Source organism: Neoarius graeffei, chromosome 25 (genome assembly GCF_027579695.1).
Source record: "Neoarius graeffei isolate fNeoGra1 chromosome 25, fNeoGra1.pri, whole genome shotgun sequence".
Lineage (NCBI taxonomy): Eukaryota > Metazoa > Chordata > Actinopteri > Siluriformes > Ariidae > Neoarius > Neoarius graeffei.
Window position 1 is genome coordinate 18,190,534 of NC_083593.1, and position 18,946 is coordinate 18,209,479.

At 40.2% G+C, this 18,946-nt stretch overlaps 1 protein-coding gene across 2 annotated transcripts in view; it reads right to left on the reverse strand.

Moving 5' to 3' along the window:
- scaf4a (SR-related CTD-associated factor 4a) overlaps window positions 1-18,209 on the reverse strand; it is a 48,667-nt gene extending 30,458 nt beyond the window's left edge. For both annotated transcript variants that reach the window (XM_060908380.1, XM_060908379.1), the window contains exons 1-4: window positions 18,055-18,209; window positions 5,497-5,580; window positions 5,265-5,309; window positions 4,972-5,133 (exon numbers count right to left, since the gene is read on the reverse strand). In XM_060908380.1, coding sequence (XP_060764363.1) covers window positions 4,972-5,133; window positions 5,265-5,309; window positions 5,497-5,580; window positions 18,055-18,084 — 321 coding nt within the window. In that variant the 5' untranslated portion in view covers window positions 18,085-18,209. The remainder of the gene's footprint in view (window positions 1-4,971; window positions 5,134-5,264; window positions 5,310-5,496; window positions 5,581-18,054) is intronic.
- Window positions 18,210-18,946: the final 737 nt, after the last annotated feature.

The window sequence follows — 18,946 nt, forward strand, 5'->3', positions numbered from 1 at the left end:
AATCTGCGCATGTCACACACAGCATGTACGGAATCTGCGCATGTCACACACAGCATGTGTGGAATCTGCGCATGTCACACACAGCATGTGTGGAATCTGCGCATGTCACACACAGCATGTGTGGTTGTCGTAAAAATAAATAGCCTAGCCATGAATTGCGCATGGATTGAAAAAGTCGCTTGGACATTTAAAAACAACTCACTGGAATTTTTTAAGACTTTATAATAATTCCGTACAGAATAACACTGTTTGCCGTAACATCGTATTTACGCAACTTTTCCGTACGAAATACGGCCAATCCGTACTAGCAGGCATCTCTGCTGACATATAACAAAGAATCCTGCCAAGTTTCAAGAAATTCCTCCAAAAACTGTGAGAGGAGTTGATTTCAGAAAGTGAGCACCCTTCCCGGGATGGACATAGCCACGACATGATCCCCCTTCAGGCCTTTCGGCTAGCGGGGGATAACAAAACCCCAAAACTGTGAGCGTTTTTTCACCTTCTCCTTCCATTTCTGTATAACATTGGGATGAAAGAAGTGGTTTTATTTAGCCACCTTTCAATACTACGTACAGTACACACACACGGCTTTCCACTAGATTTTGGAGTGTGGCTGTGGGAATTGTGCTCATTCACGAACAAGAGCATTAGTGAGGTCAGGCACTGATGGTGGTTGACGAGGCCTGAGACACAGTCAGCATGCCATGTCATCCCAAAGGTGTTCAGTGGGGTGGAGGTCAGGGCTCTGTGCACGCCACTTGAGCTCTTCCACTGCTTGGCAAACCTTGTCTTTATAGATCTCGCTTTATGCACAGGGGCACTGTCAATGCTGGAACAGGCTTGGGCCTCTCTGTTCCAGTGAATAGAAACTGTAATGCTCCAGCATACAAAGACATCGTCTACTACTGTGTGCTTCAAACTTTGTGGAAACAGTCTGGGGAAGGCTCACACACGGCTGTGATTTTCAGGTGTCCACACACTTTCAGCCATGTCGTGCATTTTGTACATCTTGCTGTGAATAACCAGCCAACTGTTTACATGCGCCCACAGTGGTGGATAACCACGAGTTGGCCAAGTGGTTAGCGTGTCCGCCTCTTGATTGAGAGTTCTACTCATGGTCGGGTCATACCAAAGACCATCGTAAAAATGGTACCTACTGCCGTTTGGCAAGGCACGCTGCAATACAGATGCAAGTGGGGAGTCAAACTCTTGCGGTTACCAGAGGACTAGCCCCCACTGTAACCCTAACTATGTAATAGGCGAGAGGCCGAGGGCTACGGAAACGGAGCTCGGCGCTGCCCTATGTGCCACATGGCGTGGGAAGGGACTTTGACTTTTTGACAGTGGTGGATAATAAGGTTATTTTGGCTCAAGACTACAGCTGTAACAAGTTGTTTTAAAAATTTTCTGAAACCACTACAATAACATTTATACTATCAGTTGAGTCACACTTGTGACCGGAGTTCAAGAGCAAAACAAGTATCGCCAGGCAAAACAAACCTCGCCCGGTAGCACTTATGATGAATATGAAGGAAGATATCGCGAAAAAATGATTTTGACCTTGTGTGTGAACATACTTGGCCAGTAAACATAGTTCTGATTCTCTGCTGCTCTCAGCCAATCAGAACACACCGTACTGCATGACTGTTACACTCCTACAGCACGATGATAATAGTGGCTACCGCCTCTATATGAGGCAGTAGCCATAATAACCTTGACCGGATGACCCCCAAAATTTTGGCGGTTTTATTTGAGACCAATGCCCATCTATCCTGAAAGTTTCATGAAGACTGGTCCAGCTGTTTTCCCATAATATCATTAACCAAAAAAAAAAAAAACCCAACTGAAAACAATACCTCAGCCCCTGGTGGACTCCGTCCCGAGTGAGGTCATAAAACACACAAATGAGACAATAACTATGCAATTCTAAGTGTTCTCACGTCATTGTGTTATAGGCTACAGACAGATTTCAGAGAGAAATTGGGAACAGAGTGATTAATTACATTTTATAATTGGATTGTGCCCACAGAGCTGGATACCACACTCACGAAACAGGACTTCCACATAATTGCTGTTTTTTCTCCCCCCCGACGGTAATAGCACAGCTGAGCTCCATAATTAAAAGCAATGCATCGACCTGATTTTTAATGGCTTTTGCGACTGTACGACGTCCGTACGCACACCATCACAGGGAACCCGATCATAAGTACAAAGCAAAGCATCTTACACACTTAACCACTGGACAACAAAATGTGCATCTTTATTTACATAAAGATAGATGGGTTTTTATCCAGTGCTTATTTTTAATTTGCTTTAAAAAAAAAAAGTAGTGCTGTCAAAAATGTCGCGTTATTAACGCGTTAACTTGACTCAATTTTAACGGCGATAATTTTTTTATCGCGAGATTAACGCTCTGTGACATGATGTAGGTTTTTCATAAGCTTTTGAAACTGCCAGGAACTTGCAACAGAGACAAATGATAGCAGCTAGACTGTAATGCCCCGCACAGCCAGAGTCCTCTGTCCTCCTCCCAAAGAACCAGCGCGGGCAGGGCGTGCTAGTAGAGATGGGATTTATGGCTCTTTGATGGGATCCGCATCTTTGTGATCCGTTCTTTGAAAAGAGCCGTTCAAAAGACTGGCTCATTTGGCTCTTTTTAAATATTTATTCAGTTTTAAGAAGACAGCGTCTAAAGAAGCCAGATCCCTCTGAACTGTAAACTCAATGCTATCCCAGAAATCCTTCCTGTAATATGCAAATTTGGCCGCCTCTGATTGGACAGCGCGACGCATCAACAGGCAGAAAGTGTAAAAGTACAAAATGTGTTAAGTGAGCTGAAACAGTAAAGATCAGATTCAATGCAATATTTATCAACGAACAACTTAAAGTTAATATAATAGTGTACTTTATATTATAATCAAGCATGTCAAGCCTACCGTCACTGTGTAACCAGTCTCTCTGAGTTGTAGACTAACTCAAGCAGGAGATCAATTCACTCATGGTTCTTTTGCCAGCCCCGGTGTTCGGCTTAGGTTTCACTTTGCAGTGGCTGTGTCAAGACGTGTTATGCTTTGCAATACAAAGCAAGCCCATTCACGTTTTTATGCTGATAAGAGAATTACAATGGTTTTTCATGTGACAAAAATGTGCGATTAAATTGCGATTAATCACGAGTTAACTATGACAGTCGCGACATTAACCGCGATTAAATATTTTAATCGCTTGACAGCACTAAAAAAAAAGGATTTACTCACATTTTATGGAAAATATTCACAACAGTTTCATATAAAACTCTTTTAATGAGTTTGATTTGTCCACTAGCCAGCGTTGTAGTCGAGTCACTAAACCTCGAGTCCGAGTCCAGTCTCGAGTCCCCAGTGCTCAAGTCCAAGTCATTAAAAAATAAAAATAAAAAATTGAGTCGAGTCGAGTCCGAGAACAAGACTCTAACCACACCGTTTGACGGTGTCTGTTTAGCACCATTAACGTTAGTTTGTTCCTGAACATGGCGTATGAACAGGTGAATGTGCGTTCTCTTTATCAGGGAGTGTGAAGTATTCTGTCAGAGATGGTTGGGAGACGGATGGAAGTGCAGAAGGTGTGTTTATTAATACAAGTGAAGGCAGGTGAACAATTCAGAACAGCAAGTAAAATCGTAAAACGGTGAAATAGGCAATAGGTCGAGCAAGGCACGAACAGGCTATCATAGACTCGGCAGAATCAAAGATGAGAAACAGGAAAACAGGGATCAGGAAACCAAACAAGGAAATAAGGCTCGGTAATGCGTCAGCAATGCAACTCAATACTTCGCAAAGTAAGTGAGTTTTCACAGTTTTATATAGGTGCGCTGAATGCACACGCCAAGGCATGCAGGTGTGACACACTTGCACGAAATTAGTACAAAAATTAATGTAGATACAAATATCTTGTGCCAAATTATTATGGCATGTTACAAAAATATAAAGAAAAAAATCGAGTCCTTGTCTCCAATTTACGAGTCATTAATGCTCAAGCTCAAGTCAAGTCACGAGTCCTTAAAATTAGGGCATGAGTCAGACTCGAGTACTACAAGCCTGCCACTAGCTTGTTGGACAATTGACAGTTTCTAGCATGTAAGAGGGGGTAGACGGATGTAACTGCAGGAAGTGTTTTACTGGGGTGGTACAGTGGTTAGCAGTCACCTCACAGAAAGAAGGTTCCGGGTTTGAACTTCATGGCCGACGGGGTCCTTCCTGTGTGGAGTTTGCATGTTCTCCTTGTGCCTGTGTGGTTTTTTCCCCTGGGTGCTCTGGTTTCACAGTTCAGTGACATGCAGATTAGGTAAAATACCCAGACGCGGGGTTTATACAAGACAGTGCATACTTAGTGCCAGTCCCAAGTCTGGATAGAAGACCCAGGTTGAATTTGTTCTCTTTGCAAATATTTTGCTCATATGCTTATCAGCAGCTTCGCTTTTAGGCACTGCCTAAATATCCATATTAGCTTGACTGCATTTTTGTCACAGTCTCACCATCAGAAGCGTCTTTTGTTTGTGCATTTCCAGGCGGCACAGTCCAAGTCCTCTTTTTAGATAAATATACAATGAAGCAATGACTTCATGTCATACATATGGTTAATTATGGCTGTGTGTGTTGAAATATGGAGCGGCATCTCAGTTTTATTGTGCACACATGAAGCTAAAGTTTGTGTGTAAGGGAAAAAAAAATGATAAATAAAGCCCAAGATACCACGGAGACCAGTTTGGAGGCTTTTTATTTTATTCACCAAACTTGCCACTGTATTTAAAATCTCACAATTTTACAGCTCTCTGGTAGGATTTGTGATTTTTTTTTTTTAATTTCTTAAAATTAAATATATTTGATAAAGCAAGTCGATTGAGGTCCAACGGTCAACAATGAGATCTGAGATGCACAGGAAAGTTAAAGCCAAAAAAAAAAAAAGGAAAAAAACAAACAAACCCATAACTCTTACCCTGTCCTCTGTGGGACATAAACAGAGGTTCTCAAAAGTCCCAGTGATATTCTTCGTAAAACGGGGACCAAACACATCCTTGTCTGCACCGAACTGATGACGTGACTGACGCACAATGGAGTCCACAACATAGAGTCCTGGTACTTTATACTCAGGCTTGCACTGAAAGGGGGGAAAAAGAAAAAAGAAAAAAAAACGGAATGCGATCCTAAGTAAGACTTAAGAAAATGGCAATCCGGAGAATAAGCAGAGCTCAGCGCATTGTCCAAAAATATAATCAAAAGCACAATTACCTTCTTGATAAATTTCTCAACAATCTGGACAACATGCTTGTATAACTAAACCAGAGAAACAGATATTGTTAATTGCCTTGTGGCAATACAAATGATATTACAATCAACAGAAGTGCATTAGATGTTCATACACATCAGCAAACTTGGTTTAAAGCATTTTTAACTGCTCTGCTGCATTAAAGGATTTTAAGTTAATTCTAACTGACTCGTACTTTGAAGCTGTTATACTTACTTTAATGGCTTTTATTGCAGACTTTGTAATGGAGATCATCTTAGCCCTGGAGATTGGAGGTTTTGAGTCCATCAGGGAGAATAGCTGTAACGCAAACACATAACGAGATAGCCAAATGTCACTCTCACATCCACTTAAACATGTGTGAACATGGAACAGAACTTTCACGTAGGTGTGTGATATGACAAAAGTATCATAAAATTTTTGAAGACATGTATTCCATAGGTTTACTAAGAAATTACCAGCAAAGGAGTAGTGCATAAAAGAAACCGAAAAACGTCAATTATATTTAATTTTTTTTTTTTTTACAACAAAATGTAGAAAAAACAAGATCAACCTTGAGCTACTGCTCACTTACGTATCCCCCTGCTCTCACTTATATCAGAAGGCAAGCAATTGAAGGAATAGGACACTTATTATGAATGTGGACTTCAACAAATAATTAATCCTGAAACAAGTAAGTAAAGAGCAGTGTCTCTCCCCAGGGATTTCAAACAGCATCCTGGTAAACTATCATTTTGAAATACCATTTTGCTTCTTGAAATAGCATCAAAATCCACCCTATACGTTTCGTAAATACAGTCAGTTGGTAAACAGGAAGTCAATGTACAACAGACCTGAAAACAGTCTACACGGTATAGAACCCCAAGCTGAAGTTTGGTACCAAGTGGCTATGATTTGTGGTTGCTGAGGAAAAAGGGTGCTTTAGACAGACGGAAATACAGAAATACAGACGGACCGAAGTAAACCAGTATACCCCCAGTATGTGTAACGTCAAAATGTATATCTGGATGTGGGCTTTGGAGGCGATATATTTTATTAGACCTAAAGCCTGGCGAGACTAGCAGCATGTTTATGTACTGATAATGTAGACTTGGCTAAACACCATAAAATATGGTGGATCTACGATCTGGCTTGTTTATTCCTATTAGAAGCCCACGTTTGAACTTAGCTGTCATAACAAGGTCTTTTTCTTTATCAGGAATTTCCCATAACACTCCGGCATGCACAAAACCTGCCTCGAAATATTGGTAGGCATCTGTACTTTTGTAAGCCTTTAGCATCTAGTGTGCATTTAGAAGTCCCAAATACTAAATGGTTCAGGATGTCGTAGTGCTCCAAATCTGGTAGCTGGTTTGCCGAACACTTTTTAAGTGGAATAAATACATTTGGGAGTAAATTAAGAAGAAGAAACATTTATTTTGGTCACATGTAAACTCAAGCACAGCAAAATTCCTCTTCTGCATTTAATCAATCTGAAGCAGTGAACAAGAGCGTGCGCACACAGAGCACAGTGTGCAGAATAAATAAATACATTTGTAGGTAAATTATATGGCTCTCTGATGCCTGTGTTTTTCAGTGTTTGGATGTAATGTTATCTGCTGGTAGAAAATACATTAATTGTTTCAGAGAGATTGTACTGACTGCATTTGTCTCGATTTTCATCATTAACTGTTGTGGCTGTTCCTCTGTTTGCCCGGCAATATGGCAGCTGCTGCATGAAAAACAAAAATCTGTGACGTCAGTGAAAGTCCTCTATATTCTATTCCAGGTTAAACACTCACAAAGAATGACTGAAAAACCTTCAACTCCGTGGATTGTCACTGGAAAAAAAAAAAACAGTAAAATCGTGGTGCGTGTGTGTATGTATGTATATAAAAACAAAAAAAATATTTGGGACCCACAAACTGCAGCTGAGGTAATGGGTTATAACAATACATGCATCATAATGGGACACTGGATAGGTTTTGTTTGTTATACAGTCTGAGTCTTATTAAACATTATAAACAGGGATGTGATTTGGGGCTGGTGAAATTATCTGAAAATTTTAGCCGGGGGTCTGGGGGCCGCAGGCCCCCAGCTGGTCCAGGGCAGCGCCCTGGTGGGGGGACAAGGGGGGCGAAGCCCCCCGAAGCTCCTGGGTTCTGGGGTTTTCTGACTTAAAAATTGTACTAAAATGGCAAGCAAACACACAAGAAAAAAACTTGTCATGATTAACAAATTCAAGCCAATTTAATGGTCAACATGCAACTCTGAGCCCCTATAGTAAATTCAAATGATTCATAACTGACAAAAAGCCAAAACATGAAACCTAAAAATGTCATTCTAAATTAAATCATCTGCATTAGAATAAATAGAAAACTGTATAAGGAAAAACAAAATTTATACTTTCAATTACTGTAGAAGTTGAACATACCTAAATGTGCCTTTTCAAACAAACATGATGCAACATAAGAATTCATCCACCATTATTTATTAAACTCTATTGCTCCTGGTAGTCTCCCGGTTTGCTTCTTATGTATGGCAACTTCTAATATTTGATTAAGTTACTGCACACCCCGTTTAGACAGGGTAACAGGATTGACACAAAAAAAAATTAGTCATGCATAGACTACTTACCAAAACTGAAATTTTTAAGTAAATATTCTCAGATTCAGTTCATTCTGCCATCCATATAAAAGGTGAGAATATGTAGATCCTTGGCAACAAATAATTTCAATAATAGCTTTTGGGAGCATTTATTTTTGTTATGTGATTAATCACGGTAACAGAACTGACACAAACCTCTGGGACAGGTACAAAAATTAACAAAACATCGAAAAAATTTCTTTTCTTAATGGCATTTTCAATTTGTGACATCATATGTCCATTGTGGTTTCCACAGTCTTGTCGTTGAACATGAAAAAGTTTCAATTCCACCTTTGTCTAACATTAAGAATCATGTCTGAAAAAAAGTCTCTTTTCAGTGGGACAGCCATTTTTGCTCATTTTCGACCCTAAAATTTGCTACAAAATGCACATTTATGAACCAAAGTAGTCAAATTTTGAAATGCAAGGTAGAACTGATAATGTTTTATCATATGAGACCATAAAAAGGTTTTAGGAATCTCAAAATGTAAACAAAACACGTCCAGACAAAAAAAATACATTTTCTGTGAAATTGACTCATACAGAACTGTAAAGTGCTCACTCACTTGAGGATTTTCATATGCAAGAATAAAAATCACTTTCACTAAACAACATTCACAAAAAATGTGTTTGCAATTAATTGGGATCCACTGTTTTTATCATTTCAACCGCGCATCAGACCCTCGGCCAATTGAAAATGTCTTTCATGCACTTTTCTCCCTCATGAGAATTTTGAAAAGTTGGCAAGTATGTATTATTTGCACTAACATTTTAATATTGAATAAACAAATCAAAATTGTGTATAATTACCTTACATCCACGCTGTGGGAAAAGTTTTGAGCGAAAATTAAAACTAACTTCGAGTGAAAAAGGTGAAATAATCTGTGATGAAGTTGGCAGAGACTCTGAGGTAAAGTGAGAGGAGGCGGGAGGGGTCAAGCATCACTGCCGCCCCACAGACTCACTTTCCCGGGTTAAACTCCCACCACTCCCCCTCTCTCTACACCACTCCCCCTCTCTCTACACCACTCCCCCTCTCTCTACACCACTCCCCCTCTCTCTACACCACTCCCCCTCTCTCTAGCTTTTTTGTTTTGTTTTCACTGAGTAACTATTTAGATTTGTAAACTAGAGCCGTGATTTAAACTGCTGTTTCTTCGGACATAACTAAAACAAACTGAAATAAAAACCGCCCCTTCTTTTCTCCTCAGAAGGTTTAGCCTCCGATGCTAACCTTTTCGCCACAGCTTTCATAGCGTGCGCATGCGCATCCAGGGAGCAACAGATGGCGCGAGGCCCCGTTGCCATGACAACCTTTGTCACCCCACGAAAACATACCCAACTGTCGCACGTGCAGTGACACCATCACCACTCACAGGTTTATTATGGGGAAAGAAATGAGCTGGGGTTTTTTTTTTTTCTTCTTCCCCATGTTTATTTACTTTAAAAACACACACACACACCAAACTGATGATCAGGTGCATCTTTACGCTCGATCACGGAGGCTGCCATCTTTCAACTCTTTGTTTGAAGCGAGCTTACGTACAGCTATCTAACAAGCGCGTTCATTGGTTGTTACAGAGCGATGGGCCAATCACGTACCTTGTTTCATCTCAATGACGGAATTACTGAAAGCCGGAACAAATAGGATATGAATGCGGATTTTTGAGCGAAAAATCGGAAAAAAATTTTTTTTTCAAATTTTGAGGTGAAAAAAGCGGAATTCCGCGAATTCGCGGAAAAATCACATCCCTGTATAAATCATTAAAACAATGATCATCATAACTCTACCTGCTTTTTGATAAACCTTGTTAACCACTTTCCTTTCACTGAACTAGTAAATACATAGTAATAAAAAGGTTATGGTCAGGACGAGTGAAAAATGTTGCTGCTTGTCCGATTGGACAAGTGGACTAAAAAGTTAATGTCGAGCCCTCTGTATGCAGCAGTGTTTCCCCCAAGTTTACTGGCTTGGGCGCTGGATGAGGATGGTCACCTGCAGGACCCCTCCCTGCAGCTCCTATTACAGAGGACCTGAACAAACAGTTAGAGGGGTCACATTTACCTTTTCACATTTACTTTAGAGCAATAAATAGAACAATTTTTACAATACGAATAGCACTTTTTTTTTTTTTTAACCAAGTTGGATCAAAACCACCGATCCTGTGGTGAGGGGATGCAGTTTCAGCAGGAGAGCTGGTAGTGTTCTCTTCTAAGCTGAAGGGGACAAAGTACAGGCACAAATCCTCAAAAGGGCTTAGGTTTTTCAGATACCCCTACCTGAGATCTCTCTTGCAAAAGAAATCTTGATCAATTAAATTATCTGATTAAATAAAGGTTGTATATAAATGAGGGGACTATCTTGGAGGAAAGTTCATCCCTCCAATACAAAGACTTGGCAAGGAGCACTAAAGAGATTCTGGAGACTCGTGGTGGCCTCAGTCCCAATACACTTCATTCTGATTTCGTCACCCATCTGTGCCACAGCCTCTCGTACCTTATCGCTCGATTCTGTAATTTGTAATTCGTTCACCTCTCTACTTTCTACATGCTGCTCCTGCTCCCTGACGACCACCTTCCTGTAATTTGTTTTCACTCACATCTCCACTGCCGATCATTACTTTGATTTATGTGTTGAGGGAAGAAGTACAGTAGTAGAAATAACATAAGCCATTTTCTATGGCTAGCTAATTTGACGTTGACAAAGTGACATCATATTCCAACATGATCTCACTACGAATTTTCACCACATAGTAACAGTAACTAACAGAGTGTCTCAAAACATCACACTTTTTTCAAAAAAAAAAAAGTTGTACTGTAGGTCCTCCATCTTTTGCCATTTGGGGGGTTCTGACATTGCTAACTATTGTTTGAACTGAATCGTTTGAATCATTTTTGAGCGCATGAGAGGAGCGCAAGGTGGATGGGGAACCGGCAGCTTGAGCGGTGGATGTTTCTGCATGGTCCTAGTGCCTGCACCCTTGCCTGTTTTTTAAGCAGGCACTTTTTCCGCATGGTCTTAGTGCTTGCACCCTTGATGTAGCGTTGAAGATGACATCAGTGCAATTTTATGCATTGTTGTTTTGACAACCAGCTGTAGTGGAAAAGATGCACTTTTTTCATGTCATTTTGAATAAAAGGAATATTTTATTTCATAAGCTATATTTTACTCCCACCGTTACAAAAGTGGGTAAATTATTGCTGGTTATTAATAAAATTATTTAAACAAAATTAGATGTTTAAATGGATTTTAAACAACATTTAAGACATTTGTGACGCTACAAGTCCAAGTACAAGCTCATTTACTAGTCTCTCTCTACTGGTCATCTACCTGATCTGTAGCAGCACTCGAGTTCAGAAAGGGATATTATCAAATCATTTAACTGATTATCCTCAAATTACTCGAGGTCACAATCAAATTATCATTATTAATCAGCATCAACATTGAAACCAAACTGCTCAAAACACATCGAACTGAAAGTTTCAGCTTCTGTTTCATTTTCACTGGATATAATTTCATATCAGAACGTTTATAATCTTACATTTCGAGCAGGAGTCATCAATCTTATCTGCAAAGGCCTGCTGAGGCTGCAGGCTTTCATTCCAGTCCAACTGGAGGCATGACTGATTGTTGACTGGAAACTAAGATGAACCGATGGATGGATGAAGTGAAATCAGGAGCCTGCAGCCTCACCAAGGCTTTGATAAGATTAAAAAAAATGCCTGGTTTAGAGTATAAATATTTATTGTAGAAAACTGTTGTTCAATGATAAAACACTTGGGTTAAACACATATGCATCAATTTGGTAAAAACAGCAATAGACAGTTATATGCTTAATTGTCTTTTTTCTGGGGGGGGGGGGGGGGGGGGGGGGTTTCCATTTCATTTGCTGTCTGTGGTAAATTCATATATACCCAACATTAAGAAGCTAGTTATTAAAATAAGGAAATGCTTTTCAACTTAAATACTGTTCAACTACTATTTCGACTTTGTGCTGAAAGTTACGGAGTGAAATTGATAAGGCCTTCCCTAGTGGATGGGGAATTGATCTTGAATTCAACATCCTCCGTCCTAACAGAGAGCAACGACGCTGAGGCTGACCGCGTGGAACGGAAGCTGTCAAGTGGATTTTGTATGCAGATGATGTTCTTTTCTCTAAATCCGTGTATGAGGCCGAAAAAGTTTTGAGCATACTTAATGAGACCTGTAAGCGTTTTGGGCTGGCGAGATCCTTCAAGAAAACAAAAACGCAGGTGTTCAATGACCAATCTCTTGTGCAGGAGTAAACATTGCTGAGTATGGATGGCCAGACCATCGAAAACATGAAAGAATTTAGGTATCTTGGGCAGGCTGCAAGCAATATGGAAGATGGGTGTTTCACTGAACACTGTGTGGCTCGTGCGACAGCGAAGTTTAATGAGTTGAGAATTGTGTTAACAGACTTTAGGTTGTCTATGGCCTAGAGCTGGGCGATAAATCGATTCATTCAAATTTACAGTTAAGGACAATGTGTTTTTATGAAAATTTGTTCTCTCTCAGTTTTAACTTCCGCCACCGATGCTCCCCTCCGCATGTGCAGAACGGATCGGGCACTGACACTATAGCCCTCCTCCCGCGCACTTGCCATAGAGACACACAAACAACATGGCAGCGATTGGGGGAAAACCGCAACTTGTGCCCAAGAAAGGAGTAACTTCCTCCGTGATCTGGAATTGGTTCGGTTTTGCGGCGTCGGACGCAGACCAAACAAGTCCTCGTTGTAAGGTGTGTTTGAAAACGGTTGCTTCCAAAGGAAGCAGCACGACGAGTTTATTCCAACACCTTAAACAGAAGGATGCAGCGGAGTGAGAGAAGTGCTGCTCCCAGCGGAATGAAAACAGCCGCAGCACGAGCACACCATCCAAAGTAAAGCAAGCAACCGTCCCGGACACATTTACGAACTATGTGCCTTATGATAAGAATGGGGCACGGTGGAAGGCAATCACAGATGCTATCACGATGTTCTCATCTACAAGCTTGTTTTTTGGCTTCTGGTTGCACTTTAACCCCAAAGGGGAAATTTAAGTGAAAACAAAATAAAGGTAAAACTTGTTTTGAACCATTTCTTTGTCATCCGTAGTTTGATTTTTAGTAGGGGGGGAAAAATCAATTAAAATCGAAAATCAGATTTTTTTTAGGCCATATCGCCCAGCTCTACTATGACCACTAGAAGAAAGATCGTAGAAGTGTGCATTCGGTCGCGACTTATCTACGGCACGCAAGCGTGGCTTCCAAGTGAGCATCAAATGGCCAAGCTTGAGGCTTGCTGGGCACAATGTCTGCGTAGTAGGAAGGTTTCCGACGGGAAGGATGAAGCCTTTCACTTCGTTTACTCGAATGAAGACATTTTGAAAAATAAAGACTGTGCCCATCAGAGATCTCATCGTTCGGTATCTTAAAATGGATTGCTCACGTGTGGAGAGAAGAAAATGTAAGACTCATGAGAAAGGTCTTATTTGCATTGCTGATAAGAAAACGCGAGAGGCCCCTGGCTAAAGATCAGCAACCTGTTGGGGATCACGACCGAACAGGCGAAGAAGGCCACGCAGTCCAAACTTGAGTTTAGCAGGCTCATTAACACGTGTTTTGGCCTGCCTCCAGGGTGACTACTGCCACTTAAGGAGAACTACACTGTACTGTTAAAAAGATGTTCAATGAAAGTTTCTGACCACTAGTTGCACTGTAGAGAGCCACAGGTTAAAGCTTTGTACAATATTCGTTTAATACGCAGTAAATAAGGGTGAGACAGAACATTTTTTAAAAAACAGTGGGCTCGTTCAGAAGGAATGGTTTTATCATGTACCAGTATAGCTGGTGCAAACACGTTGTCTGAACACTAACACTGCAAGAGAAAAGAAAAGTGAAACAGCGGTAAGATTAAGTGGAAGAAATCCATAATCCAAATGAAGACCATAAGGTAACACTGAGCTCATTTCTCACACACACAAAAAAAAAAAAAAAAAAACAGGTTAATGTATGAAGGAGAAAACACGGGACGGATAAATTTCCATTCCCACTCAGCCTTTGAGAATGGAAAAGTAAAACAACAGCAAGCAGCAGTAGAGCAGCCAACAGGTTTTTTTTGTTGTTGTTGTCAAATTTCAAGCCACATAAGCCAAGCTTCAATGCCAGGCATTGCCCGAAAACCCAATTTGCCTGACCAAGATGCTCGGGCAGAAATATTTTAGCGAGTTAGGCCCATTCGGGCACACCTATGGTCAACTTCTTTAAGCACAAAAATGATTTTCGAGTGAGTACATTCCAAAAAACAAGACGTATTAACCAGCATCCTCGCCTCCTCTGTGATCGCTGTTTTGTTTTTTTTTTCTTCCCAATTTGTAACGGCGATTCTGATAGGCTCGCTTCAGGCACGCGTGCACATTTGTGCACTACGAGTGGTCGCTGGTGCCCTCTATGTTTTTCCAGGTTGACTTCAGGACGTCCATGTCTATATGTAAAAAAAAGCTAGTAGTAAGTACATTCAATGAATGGAAAGACTTGCTTTTGTGTCTCAAATAGTAAACCACACTATAAAGTTTGTTTAATTTCCTCCTTAATGCAATGGCAAACTGAATGATAAGACAGTACTGCAGTCCAGACTCCGGTTTTATAATGTTTTTAATCTTTGCAATATTGCTAGTCATTGTTATAGGCAAAACAAAATGTGTTGTGTGTCCTAAACACACTATAAAATTACATACTCTATATAGTCAACTCAATAGTATTACATACTAGTACTGTACATATATGATACTGATTTATGTTTCATGTTTTCAGGGCTTGTCTTGTTGTTCTGTTGCAGAAATAAATGTTAAAAAATTTTTTACTTTTGTCTAAATAACTCAATTATACCCAGAGAAAACATCAGTATTGCCTTGAACCGTGTACTTGAAAACTTGCCAAAATACCGCTAAATTTTAGAGCTAAAGGAAATTCGGGGGGGGGGGGGGGCATTTGAGGTGTCTAAAGTTAACGTTAAGGCCTGTAAGCTGATTTCTTTGCTTCCTGGTTTGACTTTGCCACTGGTTTCTTTACACTGAGGCAGTATCACTAAGTAGCTCAGTCACAATATCCCTACATCATTTATGTCACCACCAGGAACGTCTCGATGGGTCACACCGTGCAAATCCAATAGCTCCGATTCCCACTGGAGCCACAGCAAAAGATTACTGTAAATGTTTCTAGGTCTCCAGAGTACTGATTAACGTTTCGACTTTACCATTAGTTTGAACAGGGTGTTAGAGAAGTAGTTTGACTCAGAAGAATGCTGAAGTTTAAAAGAGGATTTCAAACATGCAGAGATGGCAATTTTCACTCAGTGCATCAGGTCTGTAATACAGTCAGATGTCCACGTTAACTAAATGTCAGGGCTCAAGTAAAACACAGTAACACGTCAGGTAAATACAGCAGAGGCAGGCTGTACCAGCTGAACGCAAGTTTGATCATAAGTATGGGTATAAAGTCTACGAACGTCATAAAGAGATATAAATCAAAATCAAATACAGTAAATTAGTGACTCAGTTGATCCATCTTTTGCACTGGTATGAGCTTGTTCTGTTCTACTGCCTGGGCTCTCCTACAACAAATTTAACAACAACGTTGTAATGAACCACAGCAAACAAATCCTGCAAATCTGATCTGTGATACGCTGAACTACAGAATCACATTAGATAAATGGTCAAGTCTGTGAACTGTTTTGCGGTTATACAGTCTACCGCCCTGTCCATCTCTAAACGAAAAGAAGCAGGTGTAATAAACGTTCGTTTATTCTGAAACTACACTGCGTGTCTATAAGCAGATATTTTACTGTTGGCATATAATGAATAAACATAAAGCACAGGCTGTTTGAAGACATCTCAAACCACAAACAATAAAAAAACTACTACTAGAGCAGCGGCTACGATTAATCGACACCTTCTCAGATTTACCAATAAAAAAAACTATTTTACAAAGATGACTTTCAGTTACAACAGTTATTATTGGTTAATTAATCAATTGGAAGACCTGCCTCGTTACCTGAGATGGAAATTTTTTTCAGCACGATCGTCAATCTGAGGAAAACCCGGATGTTATCATCGCAGGTAAGCATGGTGGAAAGATCATGGACATGTTTTTACTTATCAAATTCACCGATATTTCGTCATCTCCTTGTCGAAACCTACTTTGTTTCTTATTCTCTCATTTGACAGTCGCCATTTTGTATCTAAACGTGTGTTTGAGAAGTCACGTGAGGTGTCGATAATAGTGATCACTTTCACTGGTGTCCACCATTATCGACACCCTGTGGAATGAAGTGACATTTACAACTGTTATGAATCGATCTTTGTGTAACATTGTTGAAGTCGATGAAGTACTAAAAAAAATAAAAAAAAATTTTTTTTTAAACGGGCTGTGATTTATAATTTTTTTTTCTGATTCATTACAGAATGGAATGTTTAGAGAGTATTTGGAATCTGACTGCAATAAACAGAATTAGACCAGAATAAAATTCCAAGCATTATTTAAAAAAAAAAAAAAAATTACATGCTTGGAATATTCAGATTTTTTTTTTTGCAGTTTGTTGTAAATATCTACCACATATTACAATATCAGTAGACATTTTATATTTTGGTTCGATGAACGACATACAACCTTTGACCTGGATTTTCATGTGGTTACAATGTCAAGTGTCAGCTGACGTTTATTGGTAAACTACAAAACTAGAAAATTAATACAAAACAACGACGAACAAAATGCGATCTACGGAGTGGAACAAAGATTTTCTGACACAGGTGAAACATTATCAGTTCGTTTGCAAACAAACATTAGAATTACGTCCTCTTTTACGACATCGATGTATTTATATCAAAGATATTTTGCTCTAAATACAAAGTCTACGCAAAACAAATTTTAAACGGTGTCAAGAACTGTGGACAAAGGTGTCAAGAACTATGGAACGGTGTCACGTGATCTGATACACTAAGTATTCGGGAATCGACTCGGTGGGGTTTTTGAGTCGTTATTCATGCACAATTCACGTCTTGAAAGTCTTTCGTACTTTTTAAATAACCAAAAGATCGTCGATAATTGCAGCCTCCGCTCTTCTACATACTAAAGATGACCAAAAATTAAAAAAAAAGGTTGATAAAACCACTTGTTGAAGTTGATGCAACAATTCAGCTTCGATCATATATATATATATATATATATATATATATACAATAAAAAAAATCGGACAGAGTAAAGTGAGTATTTTAATTCTCATCCCAGTTGAAGTTGGCCTTCGTTTACAGACGTGAGATGAGCAATGCCACATGGTTGAGATCCAGTCCGATGTCTGTGAACCAGCAGGTCAGCGAGTTAATGTGTAAAACAAACCCTTTCTAACAGGCTAGCCGGCTAACTCCAAACACACACAGAGCTGTTTCGTGATCAGAGAAATGTTGAAAATGTTTATTTGTCTTGATGAATATTAACGACATTGGGGTCACCCTCGTACGATAAAGTAGAGGGAGAGAGGGAGGAGGGGGGGGAGCTGTTGCTATACTCACTCCCACCAAACAACGCTAGCTACCGATGCTAACAACACAGCACTGCTGTAAACACTCTGCTTTCAAACAAACGTCTGATTAACATTTCTGTTCATCACATTGTCAGCCTGTTAACTGTTTATCCAACTAACACAACAAGTGTACAATAAACTAAAACATATAGTGCAAGGCGAGCGCCGGCCTAACTACCTGAATAACGCGCGAGTACAGCTAACTAGCTAGCTAGCTAGCTATCCAGCTCGCTAACTAACCACCCAGAACCCTGGAGAAGAAATAAGGGTTGTGTTTTAAACAGGTTTAATCATCCGACAGAAATTCACACAGCGAATTTTGTCGCCTCATGTCGCCTCACAGTCCACAGCATACAAACACGGAGGCCTGGAACATGTGCACGGTTTAAACAACGAGGCCTTCGTTTTCTACTCGGACCGTGTAATAAGGCTAACCGGGGCCCACTTTATATTCATAGACAATCCGGTTAGCAAGGCAGCTAAGCTAAGGCTAATGCTAGCTCACTCACTCACTAGCTATTCAAGGAACCAGTTAATACTACAACTATACATTCATTCTCAAACTAACCTCGTGGTTAAAAGCGTTAACTGCATCCATTGTGTTCCACCTTTACTGACTTTCTTTCTCTTCGTTAAATATCCAAATAAATGAAGTACTGCGCCTTAACGGGCCATCCCAACATGTCCGCCACCTCTCGCCCTCAGGAGAAGACAGGAGTGGAGTCGTTGCGACACGCAAGGCATGCTGGGATTGCTGGAAGTGTTTCCCAGTTCATTGCACTAGATGGCGCTGTCGAGACAGCTTTGTGACTGATCAATTCGATTCCAACAATCCGACTACAGATCGATGAGGCTTCTGAAGTTTTCCTGGGGTTTGTATTTTTGAAACGAGATTGGAATCGATAGGTTGACGAGGTTATATCTAACTTCACAAGAAATATTATCACCCACACACCTTTAAAGGTGATGACATCTTTGTTAGTGATTTTTGCACTGCTCTTTTTACATCTATGTCGAGCGGCGGCGACAATTATCGACACCTTAACGATCTTTTGGCCGTTGCAAAAGTAGAAAAGACTTTCAGTACATAAATTGTGCATGAATGATTACTCAAACTTCCACTGGAAAAAAAAAAAGAGTTGATTCCTGATTACTTAGCGTATCGGATCACATGACACCATTCAACAATTATCGACACCCAGATGATTATTTATAAAATAATAATAATTGGTATGTGGCATTAAGTTAACAAAACATAGTTTTTATTTAAAATTTCTTTTACATAGACTTATATTTAGTACAAAATATCGTTTATAGGGGGCGGCACGGTGGTGTAGTGGTTAGCACTGTCGCCTCACAGCAAGTAGGTCCGGGTTCGAGCCCCATGGCCGGCGAGGGCCCCTCTGTGTGGAGTTTGCATGTTGTCCGCGTGGGTTTCCTCCGGGTGCTCCGGTTTCCCC